Source organism: Dendrobates tinctorius, unplaced genomic scaffold (genome assembly GCF_039654945.1).
Source record: "Dendrobates tinctorius isolate UK_male_01 unplaced genomic scaffold, ASM3965494v1 ptg000169l, whole genome shotgun sequence".
Classification (NCBI taxonomy): Eukaryota; Metazoa; Chordata; class Amphibia; order Anura; family Dendrobatidae; genus Dendrobates; species Dendrobates tinctorius.
Window position 1 is genome coordinate 150,209 of NW_027361836.1, and position 15,412 is coordinate 165,620.

Here is a 15,412-nt window from a genome sequence, read left to right on the forward strand (position 1 = left end):
CAGCTACAGATTTTCATGGAAGAAAGGAAAAGACAATTGCCTAATATTCTTAGGGCTTAATACAGCATATCTTCTGGGCAATATTGTTTTTTACAGGGCTGATATTTGGTGAATGGTTATGTCTTGACCTGAGATGTCGACTGATCATGAAGCTAAACTGTTGCACAGCACTTTTATTTTGGTTACAAAAGTATGGAAGTGTTATTCTGCCAATATACGAGGTACAGTTTCTTCTTGTGGAGAATGCCATACTGCCACAGGAAGACTTATGAGTCTTGCAATGCACCACTGGGAATAGTAACGGCAAGGTCCTTTAGATGGTTGACATTAACTTTTAGGATTGCCACTTCCAATAGATGGCGCTATAGTTACCGTCCTCTCCCTCTCTGAGGAGGCAATTTGCATCTGCCAAAACACGGCACTTTTTTTTAACCATACTGAATGGCGCTCAGAATTAAGCACTGTATGGTATATTTATTCACGCATGGTATAGCTCTACTATAGTTTTTCATGGAGGGTTGCATGGAGTATTTGACCAAAACTATGACTATAATATTGCTGTGTGTGGGAAACAATGGAACTAGTGCGTAGATGAATGCCGTTGATTTTGAGGCTTACCGTACATTGTGATAAAGCGGTCTTATCAGCTGCTTTCTAACATTGGAAAGGCAGCAAACATTTGCCTGTTCTATAAGAGCCATGCTACATTTGACTCAGGTCTCATAGTTCTAAATTGATTTCATATCTACCAATAATGCATCGGCTTTTAATATAATACATTAGTGACAATGTTGCTATCGATAAATGTATCTGAATAAGCTTGTTTGCTGATGTTATGCTAAAACTAGTCATCACACTACATTTCCCATATCTTACTGTAAAAATGTACAACATTGTCAAATGAATATTGCATTCTTTGAAAACAATATCCTACATGAAATCATCTCACTTAAACCAATATAAGTAGTTTGATGTCACTCCTGGAAAGCACTGATTATCAGTACAAGAGCCTCCATAACTAGGTGGACATGCAGAACATGGGACCCCAACTTTATAAGGAGCTTCTCCGATCCAGTTTCCCCTAAAACAAAATATTTGGAAAAATTATACATTATATATAAAATATATACATATTCCTGATAGATAGATAGATAGATGGATAACTTACTTGGGTGAATAGTTGCAGACTAAGTAGACAGCTCTTCTCCATACAGCACCCCATACATTCATATTGTGACAAGTATTGATTGCGCAGCCCACCCGGTTAGTTGTTGCCCAAACCATCTGTGAAAAGATGTAAGATAATTGTTTGTCATAGATGCAATGGTAAAATGGGAATAAAATCTATAAAGTCATCTATTAAGAGAAGAAGTGTGACCCTCATATGGAAGATTGACTTAATTATGAATTGAAGCAAACAAGAGCTAGGACACAGAAAACACTCCATTTTATTCCTATTATGTCTGGACCCCTGCTGTGATTAGGTAATTGAAGTTGGTTATCCAATGGAAAACAGTCATGGATTTTAAACCAGAGACTGGGAGGCAACAAATTTATCACCTCCGGTAACTCTCATGGTCTTCAAAGGAATATTATAACAGACACTCTGGCACTGTAGTCCAGTTATGAACTGTGCACCAGTTTCAAATTAATATTGGAGAGATGGATAACGATATGTAGGTCATGCTTCCTATATATGGAAAGCTAAAATCTTGATAGGAAATATGGCATTAATATCTCCCGCCTGGGACATTCAAGTGGGCAAATTTAGTGAAAATTGGGGATCTTTTAAATTTTTGGGACGTAGCCACATCCCATTTATCAGCCTCCCTATGAGCTCACCAAGGGGAGATATGTGGGAGTGACTGTTATCTAATAAATACAGATTCTGAATTATAATCATTGTCAGTTCTGGAAGACACAGTTTGCTGTAGTTCTGTACCATTTACAAAGGAGTGTTCCCCCTCCATAGAAATCAGAGCCATTCCTGGGACCACAGGTTTCGTAGTTTTAATCTATTATGCCTTGATTATTTCATGTAATTGTAATACTGTATTGTTTTGTTCCCTTTTGTAACATCTTTTGTGTTTTTGGATTAAATATATAAAATTGAATAGCTTTGGTCCTCTTACTCTATAAACCAGATCTATAAAGCCATACGCTACTCCTAATGAGTGTCCAAGAGGTGTGTATAAACAACTGGTGGTGGCAGCTAGTTTTCTTGGGTTATTGCGGAGCTTGGCAGTGACCATACCGGAGTGTATATTATATATATACACATACACATATATATAGATATACACATATATATTCCATGTGTTCCTGTCTGTCTATGAAGGACACACAGTGCATCACCCAGCTTTGCACATAGACTTGCCTCTGCACCTAGCATTCACATGGTATGTCCATCCACCCAGCTCTCCTGCTCTCCTGCTGTCTGTCTATGAAGGACACACAGTGCATCACCCAGCTTTGCACATAGACTTGCCTCTGCACCTAGCATTCACATGGTATGTCCATCCACCCAGCTCTCCTGCTGTCTGTCTATGAAGGACACACAGTGCATCACCCAGCTTTGCACATAGACTTGCCTCTGCACCTAGCATTCACATGGTATGTCCATCCACCCAGCTCTCCTGCTCTCCTGCTGTCTGTCTATGAAGGACACACAGTGCATCACCCAGCTTTGCACATAGACTTGCCTCTGCACCTAGCATTCACATGGTATGCCTTTCAGCTAACCCCAGCTTACCCCAGTGTTATTTATGACCTTGTTTACTCTGGCTTGATCATATACATCTGGTCCACTCTTAATTGTCTGACCAAAATGAGCAGAGACCACCCCTCTCTGCTTCACACCTGACTGCACTTAGTTGTACATATATTGCAGAGCACAAGTCTGCATAGACTTCAGTCTGCATTGTGATTGCTATAAGTGTGTGCTAGAAGTGTGAAGATTAATTTAAGAATTAAAACCAGAATTGAACCAGAAGGGAACTGAAGGTTACTGGACACAGTCACTGTAAACAATGTTTCTGTTTGTTTTCACTTTCACCCCAATAATCCTTCACTTTCTGCTAATTCCCCTAATCCCTACTCCTAGTAAGGAACTGTTCATCTCTTCTTCAATCCTCCCCATCCACCTCACCTCCGCCTCAAAACTGTTCCTTAACATACAATCCTCTGTCTCCAAACACAGACAGCCCCCTCATGCCCTCTCCTGCTCCCACCTGCTAACACTTTCTCTGCTCCTTCTCACTGCTGGCGATATCTCCCCAAATCCTGGTCCTCCTCACCACATTCCCACAGTCATTTCTACCTCCCATCCACACTCTATCACAACCTTCCGTAACCTCTCCAACCTTATACCCATTCACCCAGCCCCCGCTTCCCCAGTCCCACTAACAGGAGCTCTGTGGAACGCTCGCTCTGTCTGCAACAAGCTTTCCTACATCCATGATCTTTTTGTTACTACCAAACTCTCCTTCCTCGCCATCACCGAAACCTGGCTCACCCCTTCTGACACAGCCTCTCCTGCTGCACTTTCGTATGGCGGCTTCCACCTTTCTCACACCCCACGCCCCAGCAGCAAACATGGTGGAGGAGTTGGTTTTCTCCTGTCAGATACCTGCTCCTTCACCCCAATCCCACTGCCACCCTCTGTTACCCTCCCTTCCTTTGAGGTGCACTCTGTGCGCATCTACTCCCCCTCCAACCTCCAACTGGCTGTCATCTACCGCCCCCCAGGGCCAGCCACCACCTTCTTTGACCACTTCACCACCTGGTTACTTCATTTCCTTTCCGCGGACATCCCTACTATCATCATGGGCGACTTCAACATCCCCATCGACACTTCCCTCTCAGCTGCCACTAAACTTCTATCTCTCACTTCCTCCTTCGGCCTCACTCAATGGTCTTCTACAGCCACCCACAAAGATGGCCACACACTGGACCTCATCTTCACCCGCCTCTGCTCCCTATCTAACCTCTCTAACTCACCTCTTCCTCTCTCTGACCACAACCTGCTCACATTCTCTTCCCTCTTCACTCCATGTCTACAATCCCCACCCCACAAACTTTCACACCCTCGCAGGAATCTTAAACACCTTGACCTACACTCATTCTCTGAATCCCTCCTCCCTCTTACAGATATAAGTTCCTTACACAATGCGGATGACGCTGCCGCTCTATATAACACCACAATAGCTGTAGCTTTGGAATCCGCTGCCCCACTTACACATACCAAAACTCGCAAAATCAACAGACAGCCCTGGCACACCAGCCTGACCAAAGAGCTGAGGCGAGCTTCCAGGGCTGCTGAGCGCAGATGGAAAAGATCCCACTCCAACAAGCACTTCATCGCATTCAAACAGTCCCTCACTACTTTCAAGACCACACTCGCCACAGCTAAACAAACCTACTTCTCATCTCTCATATCCTCCCTGTCTCACAACCCTAAACAGTTATTCAACACCTTCAATTCTCTCCTCCGCCCCCCAGCACCTCCTCCCTTCCCACTCATCTCAGCTGAAGACTTTGCCTCATTTTTCAAGCAGAAAATTGATAACATCAGGGACAGTTTTGGTCAACAACCCCCAGAGCCCTTCCTCCCGACTTCCCAGCCCTCCACCTTCAAAACCAACTTCTCCACCATTACAGAAGATCGACTCTCCACTCTACTCTCAAGATCACATCTCACCACCTGTGCACTCGACCCGATCCCATCCCACTTCATCCCAAACCTCACCACAGTCTTCATCCCAACCCTAACCCATCTCTTCAACCTGTCACTAACAACTGGTGTTTTCCCCTCAAGCTTTAAACATGCCTCCATCACACCTATCCTCAAAAAGCCCTCTCTTGACCCATCCTCTGTATCTAGCTATCGCCCTATATCACTTCTCCCATACGCCTCCAAGCTACTGGAACAACACGTCTACCTTGAACTGTCCTCCCATTTCTCTTCTTGCTCCCTCTTCGACCGCTTACAATCTGGCTTCCGGTCACACCACTCCACTGAAACTGCCCTTACTAAGGTCACCAATGACCTCTTAACTGCCAAGAGCAAGCGACACTACTCTGTCCTCCTCCTCCTGGACCTGTCGGCTGCCTTTGACACAGTGGACCATTCCCTATTATTACAGACCCTCTCATCCCTCGGCATCACAGACTTGGCCCTCTCCTGGATCTCATCATACCTAACAGACCGGACATTCAGCGTCTCCCACTCACACACCACCTCCTCACCTCGCCCCCTATCTGTCGGAGTCCCACAAGGTTCAGTCCTTGGGCCCCTGCTGTTCTCTATTTACACCTTTGGCCTGGGACAGCTCATAGAATCTCATGGCTTTCAGTATCATCTTTATGCTGATGACACACAGATCTACATCTCTGGACCAGATATCACCTCCCTACTAACCAGAATCCCTCAATGTCTGTCCACTATTTCATCCTTCTTCTCCACTAGATATCTGAAACTCAACATGGACAAAACAGAATTCATCATCTTTCCCCCATCTCACGTGACCCCCCCTACGAACCTATCAATTACAGTAAATGACTGCCCACTCTCCCCAGTCCCACAAGCTCGCTGCCTCGGAGTAATCCTTGACGCTGATCTCTCCTTCAAACCACATATCCAAACCCTTTCCACTTCCTGCCGACTTCAACTCAAAAATATTTCACGCATCCGTTCATTCCTCACCCAAGAATCTGCAAAAACCCTAGTCCATGCCCTCATCATCTCTCGCCTTGACTACTGCAACCTCATGCTCAGTGGCCTCCCCTCAAACACTCTCGTACCCCTCCAATCTATTCTAAACTCTGCGGCCCGACTAATCCACCTGTCCCCCCGCTATTCCCCAGCTTCTCCCCTCTGTCAATCCCTTCACTGGCTCCCAATTGCCCAGAGACTCCATTACAAAACCCTAACCATGACATACAAAGCAATCCACAACCTGTCTCCTCCATACATCTGTGACCTCGTCTCCCGGTACTTTCCTGCACGCAACCTCCGATCCTCACAAGATCTCCTTCTTTACTCCCCTCTTATCTCCTCTTCCCACAATCGCATACAAGATTTCTCTCGCGCATCACCCCTACTCTGGAACTCTCTACCACAACATATCAGACTCTCACCTACCATCGAAACCTTCAAAAAGAGCCTGAAGACCCACCTCTTCCGACAAGCCTATAACCTGCAGTAACCACCGATCGACCAAACCGCTGCACGACCAGCTCTACCCTCGCCTACTGTATTATCACCCATCCCTTGAAGATTGTGAGCCCTCGCAGGCAGGGTCCTCTCTCCTCCTGTACCAGTTATGACTTGTATTGTTTAAGATTATTGTACTTGTTTTTATGTATACCCCTCCTCACATGTAAAGCGCCATGGAATAAATGGCGCTATAACAATAAATAATAATAATAATAATAATAATGTGTTGGAATCAGAGATGTATATACTATACATTCATGATGAGTTCCCCAATAACCGGCCTAGTAGCAAAACAGCCGTGGATATTTGCAAGATACCCCAGCTGGTTCAATATCAAAACACCAAAATACTCCAAAATTGTTACTATAAGAAATCATACTACCTGTGTATAATGTGTGCACATTGGACCATAGCATCTTAAAGGACATCTGGGATTGCAGTCTTGAGGATATGGAAATGCATAGTCCTTTACTTCATCATACCATGGTTTCACTAGTTGTAATATCGATTGATATCTAAAAAACAAGTTTGCATAAAGATCAGTATTTAGAGGTGCATCAGGTAACAGTGAAAATTATGGTCCATTCTACTCAGGCAAGTCCCGTTGTGTATATATTTATGTACAGTAATATGACTGTAATACACCCTGTTGGTTGTCAGCTACTGCTCCCTATTCACTAAGTCAGATGAAAGGTTACTTGCCACCTAATCTGAGAAGGGCATAATGTAGAGACAGAGTTCCTGATTCCAAGGATGTATCACTTAATGGGTTGTTAGTGTAGTTTTGCCAAAATCACTGTTTTGTCAGCATCAGATGCTCACTAGAGGACCAGTAAATCTGCTGCCAGGTAGTCAAGCTTTCTGTGTACACTGTGCATAGGCATAAAGCTGCCAATCAGTGGTATGGGCGGGGTTATACAGAGATCGGCCCTCTTCTGCATTTTACCAGTGGTGGACGTTGCAGTATCACACAAGCGCTAGGCTCCTAGCATTCTCAATATTGCAATCTACGTACTGAAAAAGGTCTATTGTTGACTGAAATATTTATCACCATCCTGGATTGCTCTTTTATAATAAACCTCACCATTACACATATCTGGAGTGCCGAATTTATGTCAATTTATCTACGCGATAGGATCCTATTTGTTCACCCGTCCACAGAAGTGTCGTAAATTGGAAAATACACAGCACTCGATGAATAAGAGGGAGGTGCACAAGTAGGGTATCCAGCCCACTACAGATTATAGTAAAAACTTGGCACTCACAAGGCAAAATAGATTTGACAGTTCCTTTATTGTACAAAGCATCCAGTTCAACACACTTGAACGTTTTCGGTCATACAATCGACCTTCATCAGAAAAGGAATTTCACAGTTGTTTTATTTGAAAGGAGCTGTAATGGAAAATTCCATATATTATTAAAGAGACAGCTGGCATGTGTGGCACTATTCAGTACTGAGTGTATTGGTATACAAAAGTGGGTAAACGGCGTCTGATAAGCAGCAGATAAAGGGGATGAGGACCTTATGAAGCGGAGAACAACTGGATTGCAGGAATAGGACCACAAGGTATCCTGGTAAATTAGTATATATGTCCGCAGCAGCTGCACACACGCCCGGACACAGGAGCAGCGCTATTCCCTTGCACTTATTGTGCCTTTCTTACCAGCGTGTCCTCTCCTCCTGGGGCATACTTACCTGGACAGGACTTAACCCTTCAGCATAAAAGTACCATTTCCTCATTGGGGACTCAGGCTTGCTATGCACAACTCGTGGTATATCTCCTAAATAAATCTCAGCTCTATTTGCGGACATATATACTAATTTACCAGGATGCCATGTGGTCCTATTCCTGCAATCCAGTGTTTCTCCGCTTCATAAGTTCCTCATCCCCTTTATCTGCTGCTTATCAGCTCCCGTTTACCCACTTTTGAATACCAATACACTCAGTACTGAATAGTGCCACACATGCCAGCTGTCTCTTTAATAATATATGGAATTTTCTATTACAGCTCCTTTCAGTTAAACCAACTGTGAAATTCCCATTCTGATGAAGGTCTGTTGTATCACAGAAGTGTCGTAGCTAACTTCTATTTTTACTGTCTATCCTGGAACTTCCAGATGGTTGTCAACTCTGATACAGAAGAGCTCTCCTGGTCTTCTATATTTACTTACTATCAGTAGGAAAGTAGTCAGCCTGCTTGAGAAAGTCCTCCTAGATACATTAAGTCTCAACCAGAGTTCTGTTGTCTATGTCATGTACTAAATGTACAAAAATGTCTTATATATAAATTGCCTTTATACCTTCCTGTCCTCACTGACAGGTTTTGACCAAGGAATCTCATTAAGTAGGGTGGTCCATGGTCCCAAATGCATGCGGCAGCCCAGGCTTCAGCTGACTTTGCCAAGTTCTCATCCCACACCTGTGTGAAAAAAGATTTGTTACATAGATTGAAAAAAAAACCTTGGTCCATCAAGTTCAACCTTTCTCCACCACTCATATTGTAGTTAACTTGAAGCAAACTTTAATTAACAGTGTATGCTCACATGTAAAATGAAGAAGAGTAGTATACACATTTTTAAATGAATACAATTGTACTATTTTTTCTGCTCTATATTACTATTTTATACAGTTAGATCCTGAATTATTTGGAGAGTGACTGAATCTTTGTGATTTGGGCTCTGCTTACCAATATTTTGGATATAAAATGAAACAACTGAGAAGCAATTTAAGTGTCGACTTTCAGGCTTAATTAAAGGGAGCGAACAAAAATATCCTGTGAAATGTTTTAGGAACTCCATTTTTCTACAATCCTCTTCATTTCAGGGGATGAAAAGTAATTGGACAAAATTAACTTTACCATACATAAAATATTAATTTTAATATTTTGTAGAGAATCCTTTGCAGGCAATGACTGCCTGAAGTCTGGAATCTATGGACATTACCAAATGCTGGGTTTCCTCCCTTGTGATGCTTTGCCAGGCCTTTACTACAGCTGACTTCAGTTGCTGCTTGTTTGTGGGTCTATTTGCCTTAAGTCTTGACTTAAGCACATGAAATGCATGTTTTGTGGGGTTGAAATCTAACGACAGACTCTGCCATTGCAGAATATTCAATTTCGTCACCTATAAAAAATGCATAGGATGCTTTTGCAGTATGCTTTGGATCATTGTTCACCAGTACTGTGAAGTGCCATCCAGAGATGTACGTAGAAATCATGGGGACCCATAGAAGAAGTTGTAATTGGGCCCCACAAAAAAGAAAAAACAATAATATTGGGCAGGGTCATGAAAGAGCATATCTTTGCAGCCTTTATAAAGTAATATGTTTCATCCTACTAGAGCCCTAGATTCCCCTTTCATTGCACTTCATAAAGTATAATGTCAACAAAAATTCCCCACAAACGATGTAAGATGCCACCACAGTGAATTCTTCCACATGCACAGTATGATCACCCTGCTTTCCCCCACCCTTTAACTCCCCAGAAAAAATATGGTGACCCCCAACACAGTATGATCACCAAACTGTGACCCCCTACACAGTTCTCAATGCAATATAATGGGCCTATATACAGTTTAATGGTCCCACACCTCTCCACAATGTATAATAGTCCCCACACAGCATGATGGACTCCAAACAAACAAGCAAATTTGCTTGCATACACTATAAAAGCTCCAACATAGCCTTCCAAATATTATAATAGCCCCACATAGCATATTATATAGTATAATGCGCACCTTAGTCCTTCATATAGTATAATGCACTCTCCACAGTCCTCTATACAGTATAATGCACCCCATAGTCCTTCATATAGAAAAATGCACTCTCCATAGTCCTCTATATATTATATTGCACTCCCTATAGTCCTCCATATAGTATAATGCACTCTTCATAGTCCTCCATACAGTATTCTGCTCTCCCCATAGTACTGCATATAGTATACTACACTCCCCGTAGTCCTCCGTAAAGTATACTGCACTCCCCATAATTCTCTATGCAGTATACTGCTCTCCCCATAGTCCTCCATATAATATATTGCACTCCCCATAGTCCTCCATACAGTATAATGCACTCCTCATGTAGCGATGTCATGTAGTCATGTAGATGTCATATAGACGCCATGTAGTGATGTCAATGAGCCTTCTGTGCTGAGACATAAAATGCCAAGGAAGAATGATTTGGGAGGGAGTGTCAGCTGACACTCCCTCTTTCATCATTGATTTCAACTGTTTCTGCATCCAGGATGCCGATACACTTGAACTTGAAGGACGTAGATCTGGGGATTTATTCTGATGGAATATAGGCTGAACTGGATGTACAAATGTCTTTTTCTGGCCTTGCTAACTATGTTACCATGTTACTATGTAACTTGTGATGACGGGCGGGCGGGCGGTGCAGTCCGATCAACCTTGCTGCATTTTGTTGAATCTTGGCAGATAGTATAGTTGCCTCTATCTTCAGTCACATCATCAATAAACACTAGTGACTAGTGGAATCCATGCATGCCAATACCATCACAATGCCTCCAGCATATTTTACAGAGGATAAGATGTGTTTTGGATCATGACCTGTTCCAGGCCTTCTTAATACTTTCTTCCACCATTATTCTTGTACAAGTTGATATTGGTTTCATCTGTCCAAAGAATGCTTTTCCAGAACTGGGCTGAATTCTTTAGATGTTTTTTTTTCAAAGGTTAAACTGGCCTATTTTTTAGTCCGACTATTGGTTTGAACCTTGTGGTAAACCATCTGTATTTGCTCTCATAATGTCTTCTCTTTATGGTAGCCTCACATACTGAAATACCTACTTCCTGGATAGTGTTCTTTACTTGGGTGGATGTTGTGAATGACTTTCTCTTCACCATGGAAAGAATTCTGTGATCATCCTCCACTGGTGTCTTCTTTGGACATCCAGGCCTTTTTGAGTTCCCAAGGTCACCAGTGCGCTCATTTTTTGCAAAATGTAGCAAACTGTTGATTTGGACACTCCGAGTCATAACATTTCTGATATCTCTCTGATGGATTTCTTCTTTTTTTTCAGCCTGATTGTCAGTTTCTCTTCCAGTGGGATCTCCTTTGGCTGGATGTTCTGAGTTCAAAGTAACAGCTTCTAAATGCAAATGCCACACCTGGAATCAGCTCCACACCTTTTAGTTGCTTAATTGATAATGGATTAATGAAGGAATAGCCCATGCAGCCCCTTAAAGATCATTTAACATAACTGTCCAATTACTTTTGATCACTTTGAAAAAAGGCAGCTATGCAGCTATATATTAAACAACTGTAATTCCTAAACCCTTACTACAATTAGCATGTGGATATCCTCAAACTAAAGCTGAGAGTCTGCACTGTCATATTGATTCTGTAACTGTACCTTGAATATATTTTGATAAGCAGCCTAAATGTCAAAACTTGTCACATTCTTGTCAAATATTTCTGAATCTAACTATAAATAATTTGGCTGAACAAATCTTCAATGTAACTAAGTTCTCGTTGCGTAAAAGGTAGCAATGATACCAGCATCATCTGAATTTATCTCCTAATGCTACTGCAACTGGTAAACCTGCCTGAAAAATGCATCAGATGAATCATGGTGGATTTCTTTTTCATATTTGAAGAGGTATACCATTTGAATACACTTTTAGGAAGTTCTTGAATAATACAGGGGGTTACCTATTCAGATTCCTCATCTTTTTGCTGACTATTATCTATGATACATTTGCCACATTAAATTTTATTTTTACACTTTTCATATCTTACAGTATTAGTTAAACTGCTACCATTGACAAAAATTTGGAAAATCTTAAAGCTGTATAAAAGAAGAAAAAAAAAACACAAACACCCCCTGCTAAGACATGAAAGGTTTCCAAAATTCCATGAATTTGGAGACTTTAGGCTTGCACACAATAATTTATTATCTTAATACTAGATTTACAGACTTATTCTTCAAGAGTCCAAAAACAACTTTCAGAGTGCCAGTTTATCTGTTCTCTATGCAGAAATGATCAGTTTCCCTTTGTTGTGTAAAAGTAAACTTGGATGTGTTTTCAAGACATGGTTGACCTAATTGTAGTCATTGTCTGACTCTGCAGCTTCTTGTATACCTAAAATTCAATTTGTATAAAAATAATCCAAAAGTGGTTTATGTGGAACCTCATAGCAGAATGTTCTTTCCGTTAACAGAATCTTTTTACTTTACTTTTACTTTTTACATTATTTGAAATGCCTCATATCATCATGGAAGGTATAACTGTTGTTCATGAACTATAATAGCAGCTGACTTTTTCTAAGGCTGGCTTTACACTTGCTGTTTTTTGGGGGGGCCATTTTTCGGGCCGCAAAAACGGGCCACAAAAAAACCTTCTCGGATTGCCGTTTTTCCCTGTTATAACAAATAGCAGGGAAAAACCAGCGATCCGCAAATACGGTGTACCGCAAAAACAAGCTAACGTTTTTGCTGTACCATTGAAATGCATTGCGGTCGTGTCCATAAGCCATGAAACATATATAATATATATACAATATACAATATAAACATATATTTTTTCATGGCCGTATATACGAGCCTCCTACTAATTTTTGTGGCCCGTTTTTGCGGCCCCGTAGAAATGCATTGGGACCGCAAAAATGGCCAGCAAAAAAACGGCAACTGTAAAACCAGCCTAATAGAGGATCATTTTTAGAACAATGATATAATGATACAAATTGTGAACATTTACTGCAGATAAGCTGTGCTGAGGTTTCTCAGGATACAACTGTCATCTGCCTGGATCCACATAGTTAATTCGCAAAGAAAAAGTCCAGAGATAAGTCTTATGGGATTAACTTTTATTCCATCATGATAAAAATACGGTATAAAAAAATACAGGAGCCCATGAATGACCTACATTTTGTGGCAGATTATGCCTTATTCATGGCCAACGGTATATTGTTGACATTTTCTGTTTAATGTAAAAGTGGGAGTATAAAGGTGTAACACTCTCTGCTATCCTTAACGGAAATATGCTGGCATTCCCACCATCACAGTATATTGACTGTCTTCATTGGCACTATTTCTCTTTACCATTGACTGTAACTCCTCATCCTCTTTGTACAGCTGACTGGCCATTGGTATGGGTACCTATGGGCACTATATTACCATACCATTGACTCATTATTTCATTTTCTACATGCAGACTACCTTTATAAAGGCAGTGTTGCCAAAACGTTGGCTGATGTCTGTATACCTTACTTTGTCGGCTGTTCATCTTGTGACTCATTGAGTGCTGAAGGTTATCATTCTATATGCTCTACAGAAGAGCTTTCTGCCTACATAATCATTTACACAACCGGCAGGGTACACTTGGGTTGTTTTCCTCATTCACTGTCCTTGTGCATCTTTTACTATTGCTTGGTTTTGTAACTTTGTGGTGATATATTTATTATGCATTGTTAATAAAAATTTAATATTTTACACCTTCATACTCCCATATTCTCCTTTTCTTACATTTAATATGGGAGTATGGGAGTGGGTGATTTTCCCAAGTTTGGGTTTTTTTCTGCACTATTTGGTGCTATAGTCTTTGTGACGAACATGTTACCTGGTGTTGTTATTATTGCCTTGTTCAATGTAGAAATCTTACTGCAGCCAATAGGAAGCAAAATGTACGTATAATAAGGATGCCTTTCATTTACAGCTTCTTTACATGGACAGGTTAGTTATCTAAGAGTAGAGATGAGCAAATATGTTCGGAAAACAATTGCCAAATCTGAATGTGCCATATTCGTACCATATTCATGCCGATTTTATGTTTGATGATCATTTCCGAATATTGCAAATACGGCGATTGTAATCTGAACCTAAAATTCAAATATTCGCTCATCTCTATCTAAGAGAATGTTCTGTCTCTTCTTTGCTCCTGCTGGTAAATGTATAATTTTAATGACATGTGCTGCACATTTTTTGTGGATTGCACATAGCATAGCTCCCAAAGCTCAGTAGTGCCACCAAGCAATGATGCCACCACTGATCATGAAAATCCCTTTCTTGCCTATCAGCTTTAGGTGAGCAGTACGGATGTCAGCATAGGCCCATGAACAGATTAATGTTGACTAGTAAGTGTATGTTATGAGGAGAGGATAAGGTGCGTAGTGAGGAGTATCTAGGTTGGTGTCACTCACTGCTTCTATCTTTGACCCTTGACAACATCTTGTTTCACAGTTAGTAGGTGCAGTGGTGAAGACAGAAGCAGTGCCGGCGCTGTACTCACCTCTCCAGCAGCATCTCCATGGATCTATGACATCTTCAGAGGGTAGCGATGCAAGAAACTGCAGTAAATACCGTAACTGCAGTGAAGCCACCTGATGACATTCTGTTCCAAGAGGGGCTATAGACACTACAGGAAAGTGAGTACAGCCCCAGCCACCTGTGACATTCTGTGTGAGACTCTGCTCAAACGAAACATCACGTTTAATGATTAGTTAGATAAGGAGTATAGGGCATTTTAAAATAAAGCTAATTACAAAAGTGATTAGAGTGTAACAATAGATATTTAGAAAGGATATTTTAGGTGCCGGACCAACCCCTCAAGATTTGTAGTGTTGAAGGGAACCTGACAGCTGATACCTGCCTACCAATCTACGTGCAGCATGTATTGGATATTGAATAAAAAACTAATCTGAACTGAGAAAAGTAAGTTAATGTGTATGCACAATGTAAGTGTATATTAACACATGACCATTAACCAGAGAAAACAGAAAGCAAAAGACACAAATATCCTGAACTAAAAAGTAAAAAAATAATCTGCAAATAATGCATAAAGGTAATAATAATAAGGATATTTAATAAATATAATTTTGATCAAAATAATGTACAAGCCATCCCGCCACTTCACGGCAACCCTTGTGGGACAGTCCCTACTCTAGTATTTAAAACCTTTTCACTTGCCAAGTGACATGAATGTGAACAAGGATCGAGCAGCTGAACCACTAGTAAAAGCTTAGGCCAAACAGGATGGTTTTCCCAGCTCAGAAAGAGGGCGATCACACCCATATATGCACTGAATGCACAATGAGATGAATAAAAAACGAATCTGAACTGAGAAAAGTAAGTTAATGTGTATGCACAATGTAAATATCCTGAACTAAAAAGTAGTTCAGTAGTTCAGTTCACATTCACGTCAATTGGCAAGTGAAAAGGTTTTAAATACTAGAGTAG

General features: G+C 41.3%; 1 protein-coding gene across 1 annotated transcript in view; it reads right to left on the reverse strand.

The window, feature by feature from the left end:
* Positions 1–945: 945 nt before the first annotated feature.
* Positions 946–15,412, reverse strand: part of PI15 (peptidase inhibitor 15) — a 41,623-nt gene continuing 27,156 nt past the window's right edge. Inside the window, exons 2-5 of the mRNA XM_073550769.1 lie at positions 8,520–8,638; positions 6,600–6,732; positions 1,169–1,284; positions 946–1,081 (exon numbers count right to left, since the gene is read on the reverse strand). Coding sequence (XP_073406870.1) covers positions 946–1,081; positions 1,169–1,284; positions 6,600–6,732; positions 8,520–8,638 — 504 coding nt within the window. The remainder of the gene's footprint in view (positions 1,082–1,168; positions 1,285–6,599; positions 6,733–8,519; positions 8,639–15,412) is intronic.